The 27,744-nt window shown below is 40.1% G+C and overlaps 1 protein-coding gene across 1 annotated transcript in view; it reads right to left on the minus strand.

Annotated features, from left to right (window-relative positions):
- trpc7b (transient receptor potential cation channel, subfamily C, member 7b) overlaps positions 1-27,311 on the minus strand; it is a 51,721-nt gene extending 24,410 nt beyond the window's left edge. The window contains exons 1-6 of the mRNA XM_075480655.1: positions 26,731-27,311; positions 21,063-21,825; positions 13,695-13,877; positions 9,824-9,988; positions 4,643-4,859; positions 662-895 (exon numbers count right to left, since the gene is read on the minus strand). Of these exons, the coding sequence (XP_075336770.1) occupies positions 662-895; positions 4,643-4,859; positions 9,824-9,988; positions 13,695-13,877; positions 21,063-21,825; positions 26,731-27,224 (2,056 nt within the window). The 5' untranslated portion in view covers positions 27,225-27,311. The remainder of the gene's footprint in view (positions 1-661; positions 896-4,642; positions 4,860-9,823; positions 9,989-13,694; positions 13,878-21,062; positions 21,826-26,730) is intronic.
- Positions 27,312-27,744: the final 433 nt, after the last annotated feature.

Genomic DNA, 27,744 nt, shown 5'->3' on the forward strand with positions numbered 1-27,744 from the left:
TGAGCATGCTTGCGATCGCCCAAACTCAAGATTACAAACAAAATGCCCACATTACGCTGTCTTGTTCTCCACTGCTTGTCCCACAAGCCAAACAAAAGCGATGGGTAACTGACCCAGTGCAACACGCTGCCAAATACATTGTCTATCGCTGTCAGGAGGTACATTGGTTGAGTAGATGGTACGTTAATGTGACCAAGGACGTCAGATCATCAAAAATGCATTTAGATACAAGGTCTAGAGCCAGCTGAGGGGTCTGGGGTATTCATGACATTTTTCTCATATACTTTTCAATACTCATGTGATTTGAAGCTAGTTATCAGTTAAAGATGTACCATAACAGTGAAGGACCCTTGAAAAGCCTTTACATTTGATCATAGAGTCGAAATGGCCTTTTCTGGGGGGGTTGATCCATAAGAGAAGAGCCATTGCTGTAGAACCAGGCATTGATTTTGTTAAACATCAGAATAGTGATGATCTGATAGATATCATTAAGAGTGATAACGACAAAGCTGAATAAAAACAAAGAAAGAGGAGGAGCTCTGATTCTGCCCACGCTATTTTTCGGAAATGCTGGAGACAAAACGTTCCCATACCTTTAAACACATGTAATACTACTAACATTACTGTCATTTCTAACATGTTTCTCAGAAAAACTGTTTACCGTAAGTGAAGTAAGCCACTTCGTCAGGCAGTGACGCGCTGCTGAGGTCTTCATCCGGTACATGCAAGTCTACATACTGCTGGGCTTTGGATGCCTTAAGGAAAGCCATGAAACGGGCTGTGAAGGATGCCACAAAGATGGACAACATGCCGAAGTCTAGAACATTCCAGAGGTGCATGATGTACTCTCTGGGCCCGTCGGTCCAGATCTCCTTGCATTCTGACCAAATCATGCCTGCAAGAAGGAAGAGGGAACATACAGTACACACAAATAAACGCATTAATATGTTGTCGTAAGTCAGGAAATAAACAAACAAAAAAAAACAAATGCAGAAAGATAAGGAGACTCTCACATGCACTCATGCGATTATTAGCAGACTTATGCATGTACATACAAAGAAGCATGTAAATGAACACATGGTGGCAGTAAAGCTTATTATTTAAACCGAATAAATCCGAGATATGTCACTTTTGAGTAAGGTGCATATGAACACACACTGACTCTCTCTCTCTCTCGCTCAAACACACATACACAGAGTTGAAAGCCTACTTTTTCCTGTGGAACCAGTTTGCCCTTCACCATTTGGGGCCAGAACAAGGGGAAAATTTCTTGGTGAAAAGGCGTCCTGAGAAGAATCATATCTGGGCCATCAAAACATGTTACAGGATTTACAATTATGCAGTCTAACTGAGGAACCAGTCACTGTACACACACACACATCCCTGCGACAACAGCTGCAGCCAAAAATGTCAGCTATGGGGACAAGAATGGCACCATTACACATAAATAAAAGCACAACCCCATGTACACCAACATACACAAACCACACACAGAAAAACGTGATCTTGTTATTGGTGTGTTAATGGTTGAAAGAGCATCAGCAGAAGGAAGCAGCTGAGGTCTAACATAAATGGCCATGGGCTATTTATCCATCGGAGTTTGTCTTCATTTGTCACCCACCCCTCTTTCTTCCTGCTTTCTCATACTTCTTGTGTGCCACATACTCCACACCCATCTATCCCCCTCAGCCACTCCTTTCCTTCAATTTCCTTTTCTCTTTATTTCGCTGTATAATATCTCTTAAGCAACAAATCTCAAGCTCCAAATTGTCCTCCGGCTTATCACTGAGGTTCAGCATGGCCACTGCTTTAAGAAATTTGGCTTGTGCTTAATCCACGCTGGAGGTAACCTCGGTTTGATCGTCGGAAGATGAAAGAGTATGTGTTGTTGTATTACTATAACCTTGGCTTTCATCCACTTGGTTGGTACGCTGCGGTGTAAATCTTTAATTATGCCTTATATCAAAGGTGTGCAAAGAGTGCTCTGACCCTCTGCAGAATCTGTACTCATTTACAGAGGGTACGCTTTTTAAAACCTTTGTAGTGGCATAACAAACTTCTCTTGCATGCATCTTTCTATGATATAGAGGACTTTTGTCAAATGTAAATACAAACCGACTGCAAGGATTTGCAAATCATTAAAAGCCTAAAATAGAGGGAAAAAAGTACAAAGATAACATATGAAACCATTTTTGTTTTGAAGAAGATTCTGGTTATACAATTTTAAAAAAATTGCCATGGAACTCTTTTTCACGGAGTTGCATCACCTTGTCTAACAACATTTTGCGAATATGTTGGAACTGAGAAGACCGGTTTCTGTAGTGTGATATCGTCCCAGTAGTTGCTTGACGTAATATTTCAGCTGCTCAACTTTGTAACAATTTTTGTTACATAGGCAAGGCAAGGCAAGGCATCTTTATTTATATAGCGCATTTCATACCACAGGCAACTCAATGTGCTTTACATAAAGACAAGGCATTTAAAAGAACAGCATAAAGCAGCATAAAAACAAGCAATTTAAAGAGAAAAAAATAGAATAAAAATTAAAAGCAATCAAAGAAGAGGGGAAAAAGAAAGATATAAACTCAACCATAAGCACACCGAAAGAGAAATGTTTTTAACCTGGATTTAAAAGTGCTTACAGTTGGGGCTGATTTTAGTTCTGCTGGTAGTTGGTTCCAGTTGTGTGCAGCATAACAGCTAAAAGCTGCTTCACCGTGTCTAGTTTGAACTCTGGCCTCCACTATCTGACCTAAGTCAGCAGATCTCAGAGCTCTGCTGGGTTTATACTCTACTAGCATGTCATTCATGTATTCTGGACCTAAACCATTCCGTGATTTGTAGACGAGAAGCAGAACTTTAAAATCTAATCTGTATCTGACCGGGAGCCAATGTAAAGACTTGAGAACTGGGGTGATGTGATGTGATCTCTTTGTTCTGGTTAAAACTCGGGCTGCAGCGTTCTGAATGAGCTGCAGCTGTTTGAGACTCTTTTGGGGGAGTCCAGTCAGAAGACCGTTACAGTAGTCAAGTCTGCTGGAGATGAAAGCATGAATCAGCTTCTCCTGATCTGTTTGGGACATGAAACCCTTAATTCTGGATATGTTCTTAAGTTGATAAAAGGCTGATTTGGTGACTGATTTGATATGATAGTTGAAGGTCAGGTCTGAGTCTATCAGCACGCCGAGGTTCTGGACTTGGTATTTAGTTTCTAGAGACAGTGACTCAAGATGTTTACTGACAGCAAACCTATTTTCTTTGTTGCCAAACACAATGACCTCAGTTTTTTCTTGATTTAACTGAAGGAAATTTTGGTTCATCCACTTTTTGACTTGCTCTAAGCAGTCGCACAATGACTGTATAGGACTGCAGTCATCTGGAGACAGTGCAAGATATATCTGTGTGTCATCTGCATAGCTGTGGTAGTTGACTTTAGAGTTCTTCAGAATTTGACCCAGAGGCAGCATGTAAAGAGTGAACAGAAGGGGTCCAAGAATTGACCCCTGAGGAACTCCACATGTCATAGCCACTCGATCAGATTGATTACTTCCAATAGTCACAAAATAACTCCGCTCCTCCAAGTAGGACCTGAACCATTCTAGGACTGTCCCGCTGAGTCCTGCCCAGGTTTCCAACCTGTTCAGCAGTATACTGTGATCCACGGTGTCAAATGCAGCACTGAGATCCAACAGGACCAGAACTGACACCTTGCCTGAGTCAGTGTTCAACCTTATGTCATTTAACACTTTAATAAGAGCCGTTTCTGTACTGTGGTGAGGTCGGAAGCCTGACTGAAATTTGTCAAGGAGTCCACTGGAGTTCAAGAAGTTACTGAGTTGATTAAAAACCACTTTCTCAAAAACTTTTGAGATGGGTCTGTAGTTTGTTAAAAATGGAAGCATCCAATGTTCTCTTTTTTAGGAGTGGCTTGATGGCAGCTACTTTTAAGGGTTTAGGAAACGTGCCTGATTGAAGTGAGCAGTTTATTATTTGCTGCAAATCTGTTTGGACAGAGCTTACAATAGTTTTGAAGAAGTCAGATGGCATTGTGTCAAGACAGGATGTCGATGGTTTAAGATGCTGGACTGTTTCCTCTATGGTTTTTGGGTCAACTGTATTGAATTCTGACATCATAGTTGATACATACTGCACTAGGTGTTTTTCGGTGGGTGATGGGTCTGGCATATAGGCATGGCAGTTCAGTATATGGGATCATAGTATGTGCAGAATATGGCCTGTTAGTATTTTTCTGACATAATCAAGGCCTTTCCCTGAAAAAGCAAGATTTGTACATTGTTAATGCTGCCTTCCCAAAAGTGCAAATCATCCAGGCCGTGTGGACCAATTCTCTCCTCATACCACTGCACATTATTTTGAATTGTGTTGACAGTCCCAATTCAGTAACGTTTTTATTTTATTAGTTGAGATCAAATCACTATACTATCATATACGTGCAAAATCAATGCAATATCGATATTTCATTCATTTAACATTATGATTATCATCAACTATCTAGTATATCTTAACACCCACTACCATCTACAGCCTTCTAATCATATCCATTAATATGCATTTTAAGACTGTAACTGAGTAACTGAGTCACTGTGTGTATGTGTATGATTTGTGTGATAAGTCAACTCACCCAACACCCACTTCATGATCAACATCTCTGTCCAGGAGAACTGGGTGGTTTTGACCCTAAACACCTGTCGTGGATGGTCTGTGATGGTCTCGTTGGGCAGGTTCTTGACGCCTTCGAAGCGGTCAGAAGCATTGACAATCAGCAGGCCAAGGAAGATCGTGAAGGACACGGCGTGAGCCACAAACTTCATGAAGGGGCTCCGCAGGATCTGGCCAAGCTGACGGTGATAAGATTAAGAATACAATAAGGTATACTGCACGTTCCACTATTTAGCTGTGGTTTACAGATGCGAGTGGGCCTAAATCAAAAGATAAAAAATAAAGATTGGTAAAAACGTTTCAAAATCAATTTTTTTATACAACCGTCATGCTGAAAAAGCATGTGCACTTTATGAACAGTACTCATGCAGAAAGCATCTGTCCTCTTTCTGAGAAAAACTTATGCTCCTGAGATTTTGGTCTTTGGAGAAGAAAAGCTGAAAAGCACCACAACAAAAACCATCTTAGCAGTCAAACAGCAGCTGTTAGATTCCATTGATGCGTTTAACTACTCTCACAGCGACATGATGCCAGAGTAACTCGATGCCAAACAATCAACAGTTTGTTGAAACGCACCATATGGGGAGGACGTAATGCAAAAAGGTATCGCAAAAATAGCTTTAACATGCCGCCACTCAGATTGCACATAAGTATGCCAAGACACACATATGCACACTTTCAACCCACATTTCAGATCCTAATATTTGCTAATCTCTGAACATGCTGTGTCCAATATTAACTACCCACAGGACATCTCTACTCGCTGCATGCACAATACACATCAGATCCTGTAGCTCGTCCCATGTGACACACACTGCTAACCTGTACAGGAAGAGGTGGTCGGATAATTCTTAACCCTGCAAAACTTCCTCCAAGGCTCCAGCCACATTCGTTTCTCCCAGCTGCTCAACTGTGCTGATAAGGCACCCCTCTGCTTAAACGATATGGTCAACCCAGATCAAGCTTTCTGCTATGTGGTAATGGCAAACTGCACCGGTTCTTTTTATCTGTGTTATGGTGACATGAACTTAGCTTCTCTCTGACGAAATGGCAGAGAGAAGCCATTGGTCGCGGGCACAGGCAGATTTAATTAAAAAAAAGTCTGGTGTAAATGTAAATTCCATAGGGGCAGAATGGAGCTTCTGTGTCTTCTTACTATTTTCACCTGGGGGAATAAACTTTGAAGTACACTATGTGTGGTCAGGTATCCTCTCCAGTAATTCTTTATCTAAGTATGAGTAAGAAAAAAGAGGATTTGGTAAGTGGATAAAAAAATGTTTTCTTTCTCTACACATTCTTGTCTACATTTACAATGTATACACACTGTAACTGGCTCATGAAACCTGTTATGGTTACCGACAAAAAAATGAACTTTTCCATTGATGTTCCCTTGTGTTTCAAAGACTTTTCCTTTCTCCTTGTGTTTCCTGTGCACCCCCGACTATATTCCAGTTCCTCTGTGTTATCGTGGCATCTTAAGGGACATGAAAGTGCCTTCACTTTCATTCATCATTAACTTATGCTGGAAACTGATCTGGGGCAGGCCATTTTAAGGTTGAGTGACAAGTAAGTGTAAAAGCAAACAAACTAATAAATAAATGAATAAACATACATATACAGTATATATTTAATAGATTAAAATGTTATGGTAACAGTCTAAAGTCTAAAGTGCAAAAGTGGAAATGTGGGCAACTTTGAAATATGAAATGTACAAGCCCTGGTCCATGAATCCTGAATTCAACCAGCTCTCTTATTATTAAAAGACATAAATAGATGCAGAATCCTATTTACTAATAACTAGTTGATTGGTAAATGATCATACTCATAATCGGCTGTTTAAAAATAGATCAGCCTCAATCGTTGCTGACAGGGGTAAGTGAGAAACCACAGAACCGCCTGGTGACATCCAGTCATTCCATCAGAAATAAATGGCCAGTGACCAGTCTTGTGAGCGCTGATTGGGGATTGTTTTTGTGAAATGAAATTGATTTGAACTCCCGAAAGAAAAACAATCATGCAAAGGGGTATCTAAGAAAATTCCATGAATGACAAAAAGCAGTAAACAATTTAAAGGGAGATAGATAGCTCATATAGAAGCAACACGTCCCTGTATGACTGCTGCAATAAAGTGATTGTGTTTGCAGTTCAAATCACCATGAACAGAGAGCACTTCTGTCATTCCTTTGGTGAGGTTGTGTCAGAAAATAAGTTTTAGTGTTACCATCATTACAGTATTGCTTATCTTTAGTAAATTCACTTTCATTACACATACCATCAATGCACACTGAGGAATGAACACCAGGTATTCATTTGTCAAATGCAGGGTTAATCCTTTACTAACTCCTGAAGCTTGTCTCATTAGGTGGTAATCTCTTTTATTCATAAGTTAAATTTATTTTCTGTTGCTAAAGAAAGGAAGAAAATAATTCTCATAAGGATACATCTATTTTTCCTCTATTTCCCAACCTTTTCAGCCTCAATACCCATCCATTTGTCGCCTCTTATCTATCTATATAGAAATTCGATTTGGGAAACAACAATGATATCTTCTTCGTTTCTATTTCTCTAGGCTAAGATGTAATGTAACCAGGCTTAGACTTTTGATAATGGCGTGTTGTGGCACCATACAATTGAGAAACATTATGAGCTGTATGAGATGAGCAGTTAATGAGAAGAGCAAAATAAAATTGCATGATTAGTTCCAGGTGCAGGAGAGCACACAATCAGCAAGAACACATCAAAGCTTTGTCTTCGGGACCTGTCTCTGTTAGTGGTGATGCATTATTGTGATCTAGTCCGTGATTATCAATTTTATCACCAAAACCAATCATTTTAGAGTTGTCTCTGTTGAGCTACTGTCCCATTGTTTCCAAGCACAAATAAGAATCCATTTAAGTCTTTTGATATTTGTTTTGATTATCCCATCCTGGTAGTTCTGCCTTTTCAATCATATAATTGGTCAATGTACACAGCACACAAAAAAAACAAAAAAACAGACACAACAACAATAATATTCAGCAGCTAGCTCTTCGGCCCGTTACTGTCATGTTAAATCTCCACACGACGCTACTTTTACTGCTCTCTTCATTGTGTCACCAAGTTGCAGACTGTCACCTGCAGGCTCATCTGCTGGTTGATTCATCATCAAATGCAATCATGCATGCACACACGTGCATACACTCACACATCTACATACACAGGTGTTTCTGTGACACAGTGAGATCAGACACAGCTAGTGCCTCGTGATTGAATCCATGTCTCAGTGGTGGAGAAACTCTCAGCGCAAACCGCTTTCCATCATCTCACACACACTTGACATCAGCTGTTCTTTCTCTTTGCCGGCAAAATGACTAATTCATCAGTAACACCAGACATGAGCCAATAGTCCTTAACGCTGTCTGTTAAGCACTGAATCTAAGTGCACAAGCACACACACACACCACTTGATGATGAGGTTTTGCAGGATTATCCAGGTTGATGAGCAGATTTGCATTACCGCTCACTGAGTTCCTGTGTGGCCTCTGTCATATTGTGTTACTTTACAAATTATAATTTCCTTGATGGAGTATTAAGTGTATGTGATCAAGAGTTTCGGGCCGTGTAATCAAAAAGTGATGATACAATGCTCTTTAATGTGAAATCTGCCATTTTTTTGTGAAACAAGTTTACATAGTTTAGTTAAACCACATTCGGTTTAACCTAAAACTGTCAGTCCTTTGGTCCAGATTTGTTTTGACAGTAAGTGAATGGACGCCATGCTGAGTGCTCAGGGTTTCTAAAGAAGGTGTCCATCTGACTTAAAACAAATCTGTAGGAAGTACAGAATCAAAACGGCAAGTTTTTACACAAAAAGATACACCGAAGAGTGAAAACATGGGTTACAGATTTTTTTCTTCATCTTGTTGTTATATTTTGATTTCCTGCCTTTTGTCTTTGTGTGTGTGTGTGTGTGTGTGTGTATGCATCACTGGGCGCGGCCTTCCACCTCTCATCTCCATCTGAACACCGGAGATTATGAAGCTCACATCCCTAGAACTGCTCACAAATCCTCATATGCATATGTTCCCCGGTCTCCACTCTCTGTATGCCACAGCAAAAGCCGGATTCACTCAGTCACTCTAAGCCAGTCAACACTAAGCAGAACCCACATGTCAGCTTGTGTGCCAACATGCCCTCTTAGCTGTTCGCCTCACATTTTCTAACAAACCCACTACTTAGATATGCCAGTTCAGGTTTCAGTGACTGGTATTCTCTCAGACAAGCTGACTTCACAGCAAATGTCTCTAATCCACTCATCAGCCATTCAACTTGGACTGTTTTGTGCATCTATACCACCTCAACTGACTGACTCTAGATGCTTAACTGACAATAATATGATTATATGTCTCCCTTGCTTGCCTGTTTTCTGAGCCCTGCTTTAGGGTCCCTCCTTAAAAACTTAACAGCAGCAACAGTGTGTCGAAGTTTGAAACATATTTCACAATATAAAAAACATAAAAATGCGTAGTTAAAGTTTCGGATCCACAGTAAAGTCGTTTGACTCAATGTTACAGTACATCTGGAATACATCTTCTATCCCGACCATAAGGGATCCAGCTGGTAAATTAAACTCTTGCAAAAGCCAGCTGGAAAAAGAGCAGAAACATAAAAAAAACCCTGTAGTATTGTTCTTTGATATTTCAGGGAAGAAAAAATCCAGTTCTTATTGAACTGATTTCAGAGAAGCATATACATTAACTTCTTAGCAGCAGTTATAAGGGTTGACTCCTATAAAAAAGACTGCCCTTTGATCACAAACACACAGTTTGGCTCTCGGCAAGACGAATCCCACATGCTGCCTTGCAAGCTAATCGTCTCGTCCCCCTCTTAAATCTAAAAGTTGAATACTAATACTTCCAGTTTAAGTTGTTGGAAGTATAGTTGACCAACAATGATGATTTTTCCTTCATCAGAAAATTCTGTTTTTAATAGACTACAGACATTAAGGAGAGGTGTCACGATCAAATACTTTGTGTATCATGAACATTAGGTGCTACAGCATCAACAGAAAACATTTTGCAAATAGTAACAACAGTTACAAGTACCATAAATTAACAATGTGTTAGGTTTGACATGCTTGCTCACACAAGTTGTGTATTCATACCTTGCTACATGGCATTATCCAGTAGGCAATGGCCAGGAAGGGCAGACCTACAGTTACCCCCAGGACTGTCCAGCACTTCACACCAACAGACTGCTGCCTCAGGCCGGGCAGGTTCTCATACCAGATAGTCATCAGCTGTTGCTGGCAGTTGGGATGAGCAACGAACTGAGGAGAGAGACAAGCAATGGATAAGAAATTGAATTAGATAGAGAATAATGTGAAAGGAGAAGAGGAAAAAGGCAGGGGGGGACGGACGATAATTAGAATCCATTAATGAGCTACATTTTTTTCACACTGTGTAACAGATAACACGGAATGCTGCTTACTTGCTCATGCCACAATAATTGTAGACCATTCTTAACTTGTTCATCTGTGTTTTAAAAAAACAAAAAACAAGATGAAAATAAAATGAAACAGTCCACTCTGCTATTGACGGTATTTCAAGTACAGTATTGGGTAAAATTCTTGAGCCACGGCTCATTTCTTTGTATTTTTTTTACGTTCGCGGACCTTATTAAAATTTCCTTTGGAAACTACCTGCTTTTTCATTTTGAGTCAAGTCCTTGACCACAATCATTTTCAGAAGAATGGATTTGTTTTTGTACGTTAACTTAACAACTTAACACTGACTCCCAGACCCCCCAATCTCTATATAACGTCTACAGAAAATGTCAAAGAATACTCCTTTTGACTGACATAGAATTGTGATTTGGGACCAACAGAGACTCCCAAAGAGCTATTAGCTTAAAACTTGGCACATCTCAGCACAGTGTGCAGTGTATCCTTAAACATCAGAGAAAAGTGGGCAAGGTGGAGGACATTAGACCTTCAATTGATCTATATACTGTTTGCTGAAACCTCATCAGGAAGTAAGTGTCAAGAAGCCATTCTTAAGGAAGGGAAAAAGGGGGGAAAAAAGGCAAAGGTTAGGAATAATGACACATGATCTGGATTAAAAATCAGTGGAAAAAGGTCTTATGAAGGGATTAATTCTTCCTAGAGCCTGGACCTCAAAAATGTTGAAGCAGTGTGGGATCTTCTTGACAGAGAACAGAAGAAAAGGCAGCCAACATCCGAAGAACAGCTTTGAAATGTCCTTCAAGAAGTATGGAGAACTATTCCTGAAGACTACTTTGAGAAATTACAAGCAAGCTCGTATAAGACGGTTCAGGTTGGGTTGAAGAACAAAGACTGTGACACCAAATATTGACTTTTAAGACTTTTACCTTCCACACTGCATTCTTATTCATGTGTACGGATGTTTCACCTAATCACTGCACTTTGTTCCCATTTTTCTGGCAGTAAATATGGAAATCAAAGATATCTCAAGGCTTTTGGGCAAAACTCAAGTGTGCAAGTTATATTTGAAATCAAAGCACATATATTGAGTCTTCATTTAAATCTAAATATATATTTCACAACATATTCATATTTATGACTGCCACTTGGCTTCCTTTATAAAAAGCAAAAATGCCAACGAGCAAGTTGGAAAATCAATTTAAAATACTGTGTGCATAGGAAAGCAGGGAGAGAGGAGGAGTGAGGGAGTGTTCACATTGATTACCGACTTTATTCCAAGAAAAGGAGTGATAAATAAAAGCCAACAAAGGTGTGATGGGGGAGGAGAGGATGGATGCTTTTCATGCAGCAAGAGGATGGATGTGGAAAAGAAGAAATCAATGCTCAGTAGGTGCTCAGCTACCAAAACAATCAAACCCTGTTTGCATATTGTTTTTCTTTATGTCAAAGATCTCAGCAAAAGTCTTTGTTGGGTCAGATCTGCAAACTCTTGATTTCTATTTGCCACCTTGTTTTAAAGCTTGTTGTTTTTGCCCTCTGTCAGTCCGTTCTACGCCACTCAGATTCAAGGAGCATTCATCTAAACCGATTATTTCCGTCCTGTGCTTCCACCCTGTGATCAAAACATCAGTGAATAACATTTATGTGAACTCAGCCGTCTTCAAATAAGAGGCAAAACCACACACAACAAAAATGGGAGTTAAAATTGTTTACCACCGATGTCCAGCAAGCAGTCTACCACGCCACTGACCCATGCCCGTGTCCAGCAACATCCACTACACACAGCCCCACCTGGTTTCCATGCCAACATATCCCTCCCTCTGTCATTGCCCCTTCTGTAATTAGCTGGTTGGTATCGGACACACTCTCTTGAACTGGATAAAAAACAAATAGGTGGCTCAAACAGGCTGGTTTCTGCCAAACACACAAGTACACAACCACAATGGCGCACAAATACACATGGGATGTACCTGATTAAGAAAAACATGCAGCCCATGGGGAGTCAAAAAGGAACGGGTGTCAGTGACAGTTTTGTGAGGGGGAATTGGGAAAAAGGATTTGCTTTGACATTTAGAAAGCCCCTCCACTCAGTGGGGATTAACTTCCACAGGGCCCAGCGAGTTGTTTGTCCCCTGAGGCAACATGAGGACAAACAACAACACGCAACTTTACAGACAGAGACTTTTCAACAGAGGGTGTAAGACACAGCAGTCTAAGGTTCATCATTTCACAACCCCAATTCCGAATAATGAGGGATATTGCATAGTTAAAGAGAATGCGAACATAGGAAACATATCAACATTCTGCTCTCAACATGAAATTGTCCATTACCCCCAGCACTGTTCAGCTCTTCACACCGACAGACTGCTGCCTCAGGCCAAAGGTTCTCATACCAGATAGCCAGCAGCTGCTGCTGGCAGTTGGGATGAGCGACAAGTCTCAACAAGTCATGTGACATGACTATGTTTACCATTGTGCAGCATCCTCTCTTCTTTTAACAACACCCCATAAAGATCTGGCAACTGAGGAAACCAGTCGCTGGACCTTTGGGAGAGTAATGTAGTCCCATTCTTGTCCACGTAATTACGAAATCACGTAACACTGTTTTCATGTTTTTCATCCTTCATGGAGAGGTTAGCTACAGAAATGTCTGTGGTCCAGGAGCATTTAACTTCAGGAAAGGTCAACGCTAAGGGTAAAGTAAAAAACTTTCAGATTGTGTGTAAATTCCCATCCCATGTGCCAAACACTGTGTACGACCATCCATCATCTTGGCCTTGGCAGCTTTATGATTTGCTGAGCAGTAAAAGTGTCACACCACTTCCAATAATTTCCACGACAGAAAACTCCTGCACTCTACACTCTGTAAGTCACTTGATGCCACTTGAAGCAGTTGCTAGAATAAACAGCTGCTGTGGTTTTTCCCCTTGGTTTTTCACACCATTGCCTGGTTTTTTTTTTATCTGATCCTTAACATCACTGCGACTATAAACCTATGAAGTTTTTGATTGAAAGTAATGCAAGTAATGCTGTTAAATGAAGGAATAAATTTAAGGATGTAGGGGGGTTCACTCTGTGGCAATATGTGGGCAGTTTTTCAGAAAGCACCACTGGCATTAGATTCAAAATAAGAGTCTTCTTTTAAAAACTCATTGACATTTAATTCATTTTCAATATTTTTAATGCTTTCTTTGTACTATTTCCTGGCAAGTTAAGGTTTGAATGATTTATAAATCATTTCGTTTTGCTTTTATTGACATGTTCAAAGGTTTCTTTTTGAATCTTTGTTATGGCAACTGAGTTGTAGTTTTGTCTAAAATCTTAACTGCTCTACTTATTCTGTATGGTTTTTAATGTTTTGATTTCTCACAGGTCCACTTTGAACTAATGTTTCTCCTTTCTGTCCTTGAATCTCTAGTTTTTTTCTCATCTATGTTGCAAGTGAGACCTTGACTTGAGTTTGTCTGTGAGCCATTTCGAAGGCTGAAGAGTTTAATGGCAAAATAAATTCTGACTAAAATGCTAGTTTTCATATGTAGTTGACAAAGTAGCTTCCCTGTATCTTCCTTACCTTCTTGACTTCATACTTGATGGCCAGTTTGACACGGCTGAGGCAGGGTCGGTTGTAGGGGCTCGGGGGGCACTGATCCACATCGCCGTTCAGTATGGCCTCAACTTCCTCAGTGTTCCGACAAAGATCCAACACACCCACAACAAAGTCTTTACACTGCATGGACAGCTTACGGTAGTCATTCTGCGTGACAGTGGAGGAGGTAGATAGATGGAAAAAAAAAAAACATTTAGAACGGCAGCTTTTGGTAATCTATGTGACCAGTAGTTATGAATGATACACCTTTACTTAAATGTAGAAATATGGGCAAAACTAATAAGAGGATCCATCAGACTGTGACTGTGTCTTCAGCCCATTGTTGCTCCTTTGTTTCTTGCATTGTGCGTTACGAGTCGACACTGTGTGTTCTATATGCGTTGTCATCTCACTATAGTTGGTGATTGGTTGTCAGCTCACCTGACATTACTGTCCACTGAGTATCGTTTTCAAAATTCTCTTAACCCGTTGCCCCGTCAAGATTCTCCTGACTCTTGACACGAGAAACGACAAAATCGCGGTGACATTTATTCGTATTTGCAATTATGATAAGACTCGAGTGGAACAATTTAAAATGGACCTTTGCTTTCCTTTTTTTTCTTTGTCAAAAAAAGTGCCATATATTGCATCAGCGGAAAAAAGTCACACCAACAAAGTAATGAATAAATAAAGACATGAATAGATGAATATTTGATCAACATGACTTTGAATAAATGATTCTTTTCCACATTATGTTTTTACGTTCCTCTTCACCAGTTAGACCAAAAAGTAAAAGATAAAAACGGTTTGTTTGGGAGAGAACTATGAACACAAGAAATGAATTAATATTCAAATGGTCATTTAAAGACATTGTGTTTAACATCAAACCGAGTAGTGTAATGCACTGCTGTGCAGCAGTTTGTTATAAGCATGAAGCAGGTATAAACGGTGTATATAGCTCCTTCAGATTTTCCACCAACTCTCCTGCGAGACACAATAGAACCATCTGCTCTCTTCAGTTTTCTACTCATTCCTCATTTTATCTGTTTTGCTGTCACTCAGGAGAGGCTACAGTTAGGAGTAAGGAGCACATGGTTAGGGTTAGAAGGAGCATAAATGGTTAGTGCCAACGTGTTTTAAAATTAATTGATCACTGTTATGGAAGCACGTGGACAATCACTGACACAAAACAGCAGCCCAAACATACATTGCCATCTGATAACTTTGAACCCTGAATTGTGGCACTGCTACATTTAGGAAACATGGACAAACTCCTTCCTCACTTGGCTCCACAACAGCTGATTGAACAGAGGCGCAGCCAGCAGACAGAGGCTTCTGGCTATTTATATAGGGGAATGGTTCTCATTATGCTCTCCTCTCCAGATTTGTGCTCTGGTTAAATAAACCCTCACAGTGTGCTGAAACAAAAACGTACACAGGTCTACCACAGTAGAATAATTAGCTTTCAACACTGTGGGAAATCATTAGTTCTGCTCCCACTTTCTTTCAGAACACATTTTTCTGTATTTATGAGTGTGCTGTATGTTGCGCTTCTCCCGATCATGTACTTAATTCACATTCCTGCAGCGTTTGACCCTTTTAGCGACAATCCTCTTTCTAGCATGACTTGGACGGCATCTGTCTTGAATATAAAACTCACATTTCACTTAAAACTCACTTACTGGAATTGTGTGATTGTGCTTTTAAACACCATACATCTCTGGAATATGAAACGCACTCTTAAGGATTCATCATTAAAACTACAGTATAAATACATATATTTTGGACATCACTCACAAGCATCTGCAGGCCCTCCAGGAATGAGAGTGAAAAGGTGGCATTTGATGTATGTTTTCTTTAAGTTGATAGGTGAAATCAATCACTTTGATATAAATCCAAACAAGAAATTGGGGTAGAACAAGAACATAATCTTAATCAAGTATATTTACATTGCTAGATAGAGAATCTACACGCACAGAAGCTATACACTTGAAAATCCAATATCAGTGCAAAGAATATATCTTCTCCCTCTGGAGAGGAGATTAAGGAGGAGGTTGTGAGACTGAAATTGAGGACGGGGCAGTGTGAAATAGAATGACACTGGTTACGGGTGAGCGAACTGAGGGGATACAAACTGAATGTACGATGGAGGGATGGCGTGAAGTGGAAGACCGCACTTCAGTAGACATTCACGCGCATACGCTAAATTCTTTAACCTTCTCTCCTCCTGTCTTTGATCTCAGCTTCTCAACATATTAACTAGAATAAATAGGAACTTTTAACTTTTAATATCTAAGGCTTTTCGCACTGGCTAAAATGCAAATTAGAAAATGAAATTACTTATATGAGAAACCGATGGCCTGTTTGAAGATAAATGTTACCTTGTTGGGCAGGTTGCCTATAGCAGTCCCCACATGTTCATCTAATGTGCAACATGAACAACACTCATCTCAGCATTTTGACAGGTTGGAAATTTTGCCAGAGGGAAAGAAAACAGCGTTTGCTTGCAACGGTTATTTGATCGTGAGCAAATTTGATGCTTTCTGCAAAAGCAAATGCACACATGAGCTGTGTCCTACTCCAGAGGCATTATGAATGCAGTTCCATGCAAGTTGCTAACTGTGGTAAAAAGGTGGTGATGAATCCAACTTAACAGGATCCAAAAAACCACTGGGGTTCGTCTTCTGGGGAACAGTGAATAAAACTTATTTGTATTCCACCAAGTTCTGATCATTAGCCAAAATCCTTCACATCTCAGCGTGTGAGCTGATCGGCTGAAACAACTATTTTTCCAGGTATCGGCTTTGAGAAAAATCCTGAGCATACACGTATGAAATAATAGAGCAGTGAGGATGATTTACTGACATCAGGCTGTGATATTTAAGATTGATCAGTCATTCATAAAACAAAAAGAAATGTGTAAATGTGTAAGAAATGTGTAAAGATATGCAAGGTTTTACATATCAGTAACTAAAAGAATAATGATAAAAAAGATTAAATCTGGTCCCGGGTTTGGAGCATTCAGAACAGAATGCCAAGGAGGAAAGGGTCATAAGGCCAATTCCAAACCAGGTGGAGTCCATCATTCTACAGTGAGAAGGATAATTCATGAGTGGACAACATTTGAGACACCTGCCAAGCTTTTGAGAAGTGGACACAATGCTCGGTATTTCAGTTTAATTCTTCACAAATAAAAAATAGAATATTATGATGCATTTCTGCTAATAACTGACAATTATTTCTACAAATATCAATTAAATGTGTGGACAGCAGAAGAGCTTTTTTTAAAATTATTGAGCTCAAGCAGTATTGAGGATTGTATATTTGAAATCTTTTTACGTTCTCGGGTGTCATTTAGGTGCCACCATTGGCAGCAATGATTGATTATTATTGATCTGCTGTTGATGTGTTCTCAATCCAACCTTTATACCTTTTAATCTTCATATTTGATTTCCTTGTGTAAACAATGATTGACTGGTACTATTGGCATACTGTAAAACATTATTTGATGTTTTAAAGTAATGAGAGGATGATGTGAAGAGGGACATGGAGATATATGAAGAGAGAGGACACGGGGGGGTGATAATGAGATGGTAATGAGACAGATAAGTTCGAACACAACCAAGGTCCCTCAGGTGAGCCCTTCTCATTAATTTGTCAGGAGACGGGGAACAGAATGACAAGCAGACAGGCTGAATATCAAACACAAAGGTGGGCAGAAAGCGGAGGGACAATGAATGAGGACAGACATAAATTAATGGAGTATTAGAGGAAACGCTGCAAATAAGCAGAGAGGTGGAATCAGAGACAGTTTTGTTGTATTGTTATAAGTATTTTGATATCTCATTTGTTAATATGACTTGTTCTCAATTAATGAACTCAACGTTTAGTACAGATCAGTACTGTTAATATTGTACCTGGATTTTTTTGCACTAATGAGTCAGACACAGGTGATCAGTCATGGTGCCCAGGATGAGTACCGTAGCATAACGTCTGCTGTTTATATTTTAATAAGATTCATATATGAGCCACATAAGATAAATAAAAGCAGCGTAATGAAATATTGGTCTTAATTGGGGATCTAAGTATCAGGAAGGGTGGCAAGCTAATATGTCTGAATGACTTGTTTATAATACATGTGGAATGCACTGATAATGGGGAAGTGATGATGCCGATTTTTAAATGGGAGGATATTGTAGTCTGTTGTGTATTCTGTTAAAATGTACAACAGGATGAACTCAACTGCATCACATTTTAACTGCTGTTCAACACTGTGTGTCTTTTCGGAAAAAAAAAAACAATCTGGCAGGAGATTCCGGGAGAAGAACAACATAAAAGACAGCTGTAATCATCAAGGGAACACATTTACTTAATCAGGCTTTTTGTCTAGCTTTTATCCGTAACTTTGCCAGGTCCTCTGCACCGCCGCCCCGCCGCCCCCCCCCCCCGCTGACAGCATGTGCACATTGGCCCAGTGGTGTATAGCTCTAATTCATCAGGGAATTCCTTTTAGAATGAATGGATTCAGATAAATTAATCACACAGAAATTAATTTAGATAATGCATTGACATTACCCTTAGCTACTACAACTGAATCCCCACCTCTGTTCCAAGACTTTCCCAAAATGTCTGTACACAAAAATTTTAAAGATGATGTATGACTTTGTCTTTTCCCAATGGAGGAAATGAATGTGTTACAGCAGTCGATTTAAATTAAATTCCATTAAAGGGGATAGAGAATAAAAATCATCTTTTTCACGTTTTTGGTGTTAGTTCTGAGTCCCCGCTGTGGGGAGTACACACAAAGTGCCAGCAAGTGTCAGAACCTCTGTTTCAAGTACTCCCCTTTTTTGAATATCTCCCAGAAAAAGTGCCAATCCGTTTTTGTGAAAAAGTGATGTCACTTTTTCAGCAATTTTTTTGCATTTTTTTTGGGCTACATATCACATCACAGAACAAGGATTAATGCCCCATTCAATCATTCTCTATCACCTTTAAATATATTAATATATTACAAATAAATCCAATATAGATTGACAACACACATGAAAAATAGAAGTAGAAATTAAAACCCAAACTGTAACCACACACAGATAGACCATCTTGCTTGATATGTGTTTTTTCACCATCAGCATTATCATGGAAACAATATGTCTTTCTGTAACTGTTGCATATACAGTAGAATATGAGTCTCTTTCTAAAACTCAAACATCTTTTATGTTGTACGAAGTGATAAAGTAGAACATTTAAACATGTTCATTTCACCCAAGAAGAGACTGAAATGGAAATATATAGCTCAGTGGATTAATTAAAGCCAAGAGTGCAGTGGGAAATCCAGTCCAGATGAGAGCTCAACGATTAAAGTTCAGTCACGGGCAGAAATAGAATGAAGCGCTGGCTGGGGCAGTTCTACAAATGCTCTCTGAGCGCTATATTCCTACTCTAAAAAAACTTCAACATCAACTGTACTGTACGATGGCGATGAGAATGCCAGAACCAGGGATGGGATCAGATAGCTGGTTGAATCCTTACAGATCAGCAGATATTGGCTCACTCATCAAATCTTCTATTCCTTTCTTCTCTTTCTGTTGGGATATGTTGGTTTTCTGGGCTCTTTTTTCTCTTAGCTTCCCTCCTGTTCTTGGCTGTCACAGGTGTGGCTCCAGGAGTGGCTGATTATTGATGCAACTCACCTGTGTCGGTCTTTCCTCCAGTTGGTGCCGGTTTGTCTGCTCACATGTGGTATAGTTCAGACAAAAACATTTTATCTTGCGTTCAGGGAAGATCACCTGTGTAAACTTTCACTTTTTGTTGGGTTTGTTTTGCATCAGGAAGATGACTCAGTCAACCTTGGGTTTGTTTTTGCTGCAGGCTTTTTTTCTTCAAGACTGGAGTCAACAACCCAGAGCCTGAATTTTTATTTTTATTTTTTTCTTCAAATCAGTCATCACTAATCTTCTTTAAGCCACTCTACCCAGCCAACTTCTCTGGGGGATTACCAGCTCAGTTACAAGGGAGACCCAGCCTGGTCAATAAATATTTCAATTTTCAACTTGGATGCAAACTTTCACCTGGAGGCTTACATGTTCTCTTCCTCTCTGCAGACCATCCCAGCCCCTCGGTTATTTTTGTTGACCTACCCGCACTTTGGATCAGCGCCAATGCATTTAATCTTGTCAATAAACACTATTCGTAAGTCAATTCAGTCTGTTTCTGATTAGGGTCCTGCCATAGATGAAACCCTTACAGTTTCCTTGTTCCTTTTGGTGGCACCAACAGCAAAAATGAGACCTAAAAAAGGCTGTTCTTAACATGCAGGTTGGAAGTTATTTTAGAAAATGTAAAATCTATGTTAAAGGAGGGGCACTTGCCACAAATAAAAAGGGAATGTAAAAGTTCTCTTTAGGAAAAAACATACTTTGCTTTTTGTTTTTTTCCCTTGTTATTCAGTTACGTGCATGCAAAGTGTGTGCACTGTTTCAATCACAACAGTCCACACCAGAAGTTGTGATTCTCTCCCACAGGGGTCAGTTCCTGAACTAGCTGAAATGCCTCATTTATAGTCTTACCTTTTCTTAACTCTCGAGTATACATCAGCCTTGCACAGCACTATTTTTGACTAGCTTACCAATCAGGACAGACTACACCTTTCAAAACGTGGATAAGGGGATTGTGTAGGGGGGCTTAAAGAGAGAGGAATACAAAAAGAAGGTTTAAGCTGTAAGTCTGAGGGGAAAAATGTGTTTTTCTTTTTTACATTTAAACATGTAGAAATGAAATAATGAACCTGTGAATGAACATAAAATATGCTCTTTAAATGTGAAGCAAACAGTAACAGTGAGTGTACTGTAAACATTAGTTCTAAATGAACCAATGTTCACTGCATGATAAAGAAGAAATAATTTCTCTTATATTGTTAGAAATCACTGGTCAGGGTAACAAATGTCAGGGAGCAGAAATAAAACTGTAGTGAGGATAGGACGGTAGAATGAGTTTCTCTTATTTTGATTACCAGTCAAAAATGACCTATGATAGTCTTAGATATGAAGATTTATATTTTGCTAAAAAAAAGTAAGTTCAAATTTGTTTTGTTTCTGTTCTGACTAAAATAAAACGGCAGTTTGACAACTTTGAACATGGATTGCGATTTTGAAAAAAACACCTTTGACTTCTATTCCTAGTCAGGACATAGCTGAGATTACTCTTATGTGCATTTGCAGTGTGTGACTAATAAAATACAAAATCTACAATTACTAACATAACTGTGTTTGCATGTCCTTAGGAGAATCATCCCTCTTTTGTAAATGAGTAGAATACAGGTGAAGAGTTAAACAAAGACAGGAACCACCTCACCTTAAACTCTGTCTCGATGTTGGCCAATCTTGCCAATTCATTGCTGAGCTCGAGGGCAGTAAGCACAGGGTCTTCACTGCTGAGAGACAGATACGCTGCGCTGGCCAGGCCCTTATATGCATTCATCCTTGAAAGGGAGTGACTAAATGAGTCTTTCTTCTGTTTCTCCACACATTCGGAACATTTACAGAAGTAGTCGTGAGGCCTTTCTATGCGGGCCCCCTTGGTCAAAAGGATGTGAACGATCTCGTACTCCAGACAGTGAGCTGCCAAAATGACGGGCGTGACATCGTGGGAAAAACGTGTCCCATCCTCGTCATAAGCATAAAAGTCATCATCACGCATCTCCTGCTCTAGAGGGCTCAAAGCCAGTCGGAGGCCTCCACCGAAAGCTGGATGGGCGAGAATTGCTTCAACTATTCGAACATAACCTTTAGAGATAGCCAAAAGAAGGCCGTCCCCGATCCTGGCCAAACCGTCCTTCTTTAGCAGTAGCTCGGTCACTTCTAGGTGCTCATTACCCACTGCCAGCTGCAAAGCATTCTGTCCCATGTAGTCCACACAATTGAAGTTTAGTGTTTTGGACTCTTCCAGCATTTTGCGCACCACAGGAATGTTTCCGTATTCTGCAGCATCCAGAAAACGCTCTTCCTCTGCAGTGAGGGGGGAGCCACGTTCATTGAACATATAGGCTGGTCCCCGCACTGCCTGGCGACGCCCCTTCTCCCTCAGTGTGGTGTGCCGGCGATGCATGGCTTCCACCCTGGGGTAATGGAAAAAGGATACAAAACAATGAAATGAGGGAAAATCACAATTAGTAGCGTTGAGTCGGAGGTAGGAGACAAAGAAAGCATTCAGGAATCACAACAAAGAAGTGATGAAGTGAATAAAGTTTGAGGGAAAAAAGTGAAAAATGGAGGATAGAGGAAGTGACAGTTTTATCTTATCCAACAGATGATTTAGAACTGAGGCAAACAAAGTCATTACTCTTTCTGTTTCGAGTGGTCCATTCTAAACAAAGACTTCTATCCTGACTTCACAGAGAGCACCAAAACAGTGATATAAACTTCCCTGCCCAGAGCTAAAAATCACTGCCAGGGTCAAAGTTCATTGCAGTCAACAGCTCTCACATGAAAGACTTAGATGAAGCTGTCAGCTCAATTGGCTCTGGCTTGAAAAACTAATACCATGCGCCAGTGGTCATTTAAAGACTGACCAGCAGTGGAGTGGACTTTATTCATAGCCACACGCATGGAAATGGACATCTCTTTGATGCTCTGTACAATGTTTTCCATTGTCTTTCATTCTGTATGGAGCAGTGCCAGAACAGCTCACGGTGATCAGGTTAAAAGGGGTCATACTGTACTTGACACTGACACTGACTCTCTCCCTCTCCCCTTCCAGACCTACAAGCTACATTAACGTAGCATCTTCAAACCTTCTGCGTTACATTAACGCATAGTCTATAGTCTATATTGTACATATATATAGATTCTGTATATATATCTATATTGTTTACACCAACTACACCAAGTCAAATTCCTTGTAAGTGAAAACCTACTTGGCAATAAACTCGATTCTGATTCTGATTGAAAACCACATTTTTAGTTGAAATTTTCTCATCATTCACCTAAAAAGTCCAAAAGGTTTTCCACATTATTCTGCTTCTGAGTGTTACAGTCATCATGTAATGGGCATAATTGACAAAGGGTCTCATTTCACAGTTACAACTGAAATGGAAAAAATGTCTAGTAAGCTCATTTGTAATTGCAACGGAAATTCCCTTCTTTTAAATTGTGCGTGTGCGCACTAAGTATATAGGACAGGATGTTGGAGAAAAAGGTGAAAATGGAAACCCGTTCATGGCAGAAACATTCACCAATGTTGAGCTAAGAAAATGATGATGGCTCACAGAGGCTGGTCTCATGTGCGAGAGAAAGAGAACATGTGCGTTTGTCAGCGTGCGATTAAACCGTACAAAAGGCCTGTAGCATTTGATTTTCGATTTACACTATCAGCTGCATATGCCTCAGGCTGTCAGTCAATGGGAGAGGAAAAAGAAATCTCCATTCTACTTGTTTTCTCTTGGTATGCTCACTCACATACACAGTTGCAGACAATGCAAAGATGAGGACACAAAATATATTTTCTCTCAAACGTAATTCAAACCCATACAAACAACCTACAGCAAACACTACCTCTGTAATAGTAGTCGGAGAGAAAAAATAAATTCAGGGGGGCCATCATTTTCTCTGTTGATTTACCACAATGTATTTTTGCTATGATAGGTACCCAATCTATTCTCAACCCCCCCACCTGCACGGAAACACAAACATACTATATTTGGGAGGATTGGGAGGACTCTTCATAAACAGAGGGACAGGCTGGCAGTCAGCCAATTTGAATAATCTTATAGTCTGGTAATGAATCGCCATTTTCCATCCCTTGCAATCTCCTTCTCCAAGCATCCTTGATTGTTTGCGATTTGGATCTGAGATAGAACTTATCTGCATCATCTCTCTGTGAAATTACAGTAACATGGACGAGAAAAGTCACTAACAGTTGAGGTGGTTGGATAAAGAGAAACCATGTTTGTGTTTTGGGGACAAAAGAATTATTGGTCTTCAAAGGAATGACTGTATCTCTTTATGTGTCTGGTGTTTTGACATTTTGTTTGTACAATAAGATTAAAGTACTCGCCACATCATCAATCAAACAGGTGCACGGAATGATGTCATGCCACAGGAAGAGGAGTCCTACTGCATTTTAAGACAAGCCACACAAATGTTGTCACACTCTAAACGGTCCCACTAAAATTGACTTTTTGTAAGTGAAACATTCACTGAACTTCAAATCAAATCTAATCGCAGTACATTTTGTGTTAATGGAATACCCAGCGTATGACTGCATGCTTATTTTATAACCCTGAAGCAACATACTATAATATGGGTATTTGGCTGTTACTGAGTTCTTAATCCGATGCTGCATCCAGGCAGAGCTTTCTGCAGGTCACTCAGACCACATGTCCTCTAAAGAAGTTCCTTCTCCCCTCCCCTACTTATCACAAAACAATAAGAAAAGCGGAAAATATCCTATACTGTTGTTGCTAGTGATTCCAACACACGACGGCAGTTTGGTTCTCAACTCACAGTTCTCACAGCTCAGGCACTTAACTGCCTCAAGCTTATAATCAATTTGATGTTGTAAAATTCTGTAGAGCTTGAACGTCAATATTTGATATGAGCTTCTTTATTCTTCAACACAGCCTGAACCCACTTCGATAAGCTTTCTTGTAATTTTTTAGGTAGTTTTTGGGAAAAGTTCTCGAGGCTTCTTGAAGGATATTTTAAAGCTCTTCTTTGGATGTTGGCTGCTTTTAATCCAAATAAAAACACATTCCTCTGAACATGGTCACTACTTTTGGTCAATACAAAAGATTACAAGAAAGTCTTGATCATTAGAAGCAAAATATAAAGAAATGATTTACATTTACATTATTTGCATTTTCACAGTAAACGCCACAGTTGCCCATAGTGTCATTATTTCGTTATTGTAAGTCATGTTTTTTGGGGTATAATATCGGTGATCACCCACTGAATCAATCTGAAAATCAGTTGCATGCTTTAGCTGGCTGTGTAGCAAATGGCCCTTTTGGTGGTAAGATTTTTATATACATTTGAGAAGAAGAAGTAGAAAACTTTTCCCCTAAGGAAGGCGATCTAGTGTTATGCTGTGGGAGGTATCTTGTTGGCGTCATTTAGATCCACTTGTCCCCTTGGAGGGAGGGATCAGAGCAAATCAATACTTTGTTGAAGTGATTACCTTCATCCTATGCTGAACCACTTTTGTCTTGATCAGAGTGGTCTCTTCCATATTACAATACCTACATTCATGGGACATGAGGGGATCGCTGAATGGTTCGATGAGTATGACCATTATGGGAATCATTTACTATTTCTTTGAAGTTATTTGATCTCAACCGAGCTCAACTCATATGAGTGAATTTGGATTTATGTGCTTTCCACCTCCATCATCTAGACACCAAATGAGGGAATATCATTGGAAAATTGTTCCATCCCTCTGGTAGAGCTCCACACCACATGGAAGCTGTCATGGCAGCAGTTGGAGGCCCTTCATATCACTGACATAATTCGTGTTTGCTTTCCTTTAATTTGTCAACTTGTATTTGAGCTCTAGGTCATTCGTCAAATTGTACAATTACTCTTAAATGCTTAGAACATCTTCTTTCTCACAGCTGAACTTTCCGAGGTTGGGTTGCCAAGTCATTTATAATCAGTTCAAGCAAACAATTAGGTTAGGTCACTCACAGGTCAACAAAGGAGGAGAAAGAAGAGAGCAGAAGATGAATGAGATTTGAAGTCAAATGTAATGTAAAGGATAATGAGTGAAAAACATGCTGCAACTCTGCAAGCACACTGAGTGCATGAGCAGAATATTTAAGCTTTCCTTTAGCTTATTTCATATAAGCTAAATGAATGCTAACACAAACACCACACACACACACACACACACACACAGAGTCTTTCAAGCAGGAATTTGACAGTTTTTTAGATCAAACATGAGCTTCTCATCCTAATTTAGTGGTAATAAGAAAAGGGTCTGTTCACCCTCTTTTACATCCTCTTTTACACAACACTCATCCAGGAACACACACAGGTGGCAGGCATTAGTGAGAGCATACATGCTTCTTTTCCATGACAGACCTTTTAAGCTGAACACTGGTGTATCAAAGAGGCGACGCAGGGAAGATCAAAGACTCAACACTGAGCCTGTTATTCTCAACTTCTGATGGTCATGGCTGCAATCTGACAGTTATGAATATCATTTCAGCGCCATAATGTATGTCCTTCTGAATCTCAGTGGATCACTTCTGGGATTTTGATGTCAGAGGGAACTGTGCAACTAATTTGTGTGGTCTGCTCTATCTTAGTCTCATATGGTTTAGCCTGTGTTTCCTCCTTTCACAGACCAGCACACACAGAGACAGACAGGTTCTAATGTATTCATGCATTGGACCCAATCTAGAGGCTCTCTCAACACATGAATAAGGGCTGTAATGGAAAAGCACACTCGATTGTTCAAACTCCACTTCCTTATATGCACATTCTGTACATACAGAGAGGACACAAAGCATTTTGACACAGGCTTAGCAGAATGATTTCAGACTGGGAAGTTCTATTTCTGTGAGAGCTAAAGATTAAGATCACACCTCATATCAACACAAGTTATGTTAGAATCACATTACACAGCCCAGCACGATGAATTCATATATGACTAACAAAAATTATATTCATTCATCCACAACAATAGTGTGCCGATCTGTCTAGTCCTTCTGATGTAACCCATAAAATGCCTTGTTACTCAAAGCTGAGTGTAAATCTTTGCCCCACAGCTGGCTGAGTGAAAATCCTGCTCACAGTCACCATAACTGACCTCTACCTGTTGACATTACAGGTTGATTTGGTGTTTTAGATTAAATTAAATTAAATCCAGGCTGGATTTGCTTTTTCTTCAAAACTTGTGCCCACTATCCTCTTTTTATAACTTCAAAGTTTATATATAAAAAGACTGACTTTGCACAAGGCCGCAAATAGGTCACTGAATCTTTGGATTGAAATGTGTGTCAATAGTAAAAGCCAGGACTCACGACTGCCGGGTTTCGGAGTTGATCTCTGTGTCTATGTGCTCAACAGAGCAGTGGTTCCCGCTGTCCGGGAGCTCCGAAGTCCGTTGGAGTCTCTGTCCACGGTGCTGAAAGCGCTGGGCGTTCGCCGCACCTCGTCCTCTCCATTTGGGAATCGGGTCATTGTGGTGCTCATAGCCCGCATCTACCGGCACATCCGGTCTCGAATGAAAAGGAGAGCCGGTGTCCCCGGTGCGTTGGCGGAACTTCGGCGGTGTAAAGTGTACAGAGTCCCCGAGTTCCTGGCTCTCCAGAGACGGGTGGAGACACTCTGAAGAGGCGAGGTAAGGCGGGTCTGTGTCCCCCAGCAGTGGAGACGCGGAGGAGAAGAGGTCTAGGGGCCGCGGGGAGGAAGGAGATCCCCGGGGAAGACTGAAAGACAGAGGCGGAGAAGGAGAAGGAGACTCAGAGAGACGCGCTCCCTCGCCGCTGTCGCTTTCTTCTCCCTCGTCAGACATTGGGAGAGTTCCTGAGCACCATATGATTTAAATTACCTTAGCCCTGTGAATGACATTTGTCGATGTTTGTCAAAGTTTCCTTGAACAACGTGCTCTTGTGCCGCGCAGCTGCGACGAGCGAAGACCTCCACCTTCACACAAATGTGAGCGCGCACTAATTGGAGAGCGTTCGGTGAGCGCGCGCAAGAAGCCAGCCTTTTACAAAATGGAAGGACCAAGTGGAAGCTCCACGGAGTAGTTTAACTTATATGTTGCCAAAAATCAATTAGACTACACAATTAAACACAGCTAAACGTAAGACATCTATATTATACATATATTCATAAAAAATAACCTCTTTGTTTGAAACAGGAGTTGCAGTTTTTTTTCCTTTTTTCTTTATTGAAAAGAACAACAAAACAAACTATAGTCTCAAAGAAGAAATGGTTAAAAGAAGCCTTAGAAGGGAAGAATGAATCCGTTTAAGAGTTAGAAGTTCGTCAGATAGTGAAGGGGTTTATCAACATGTCTACCTATAGAC

Source organism: Odontesthes bonariensis, chromosome 13, assembly GCF_027942865.1.
Source record: "Odontesthes bonariensis isolate fOdoBon6 chromosome 13, fOdoBon6.hap1, whole genome shotgun sequence".
In the NCBI taxonomy this organism is placed as follows: Eukaryota; Metazoa; Chordata; class Actinopteri; order Atheriniformes; family Atherinopsidae; genus Odontesthes; species Odontesthes bonariensis.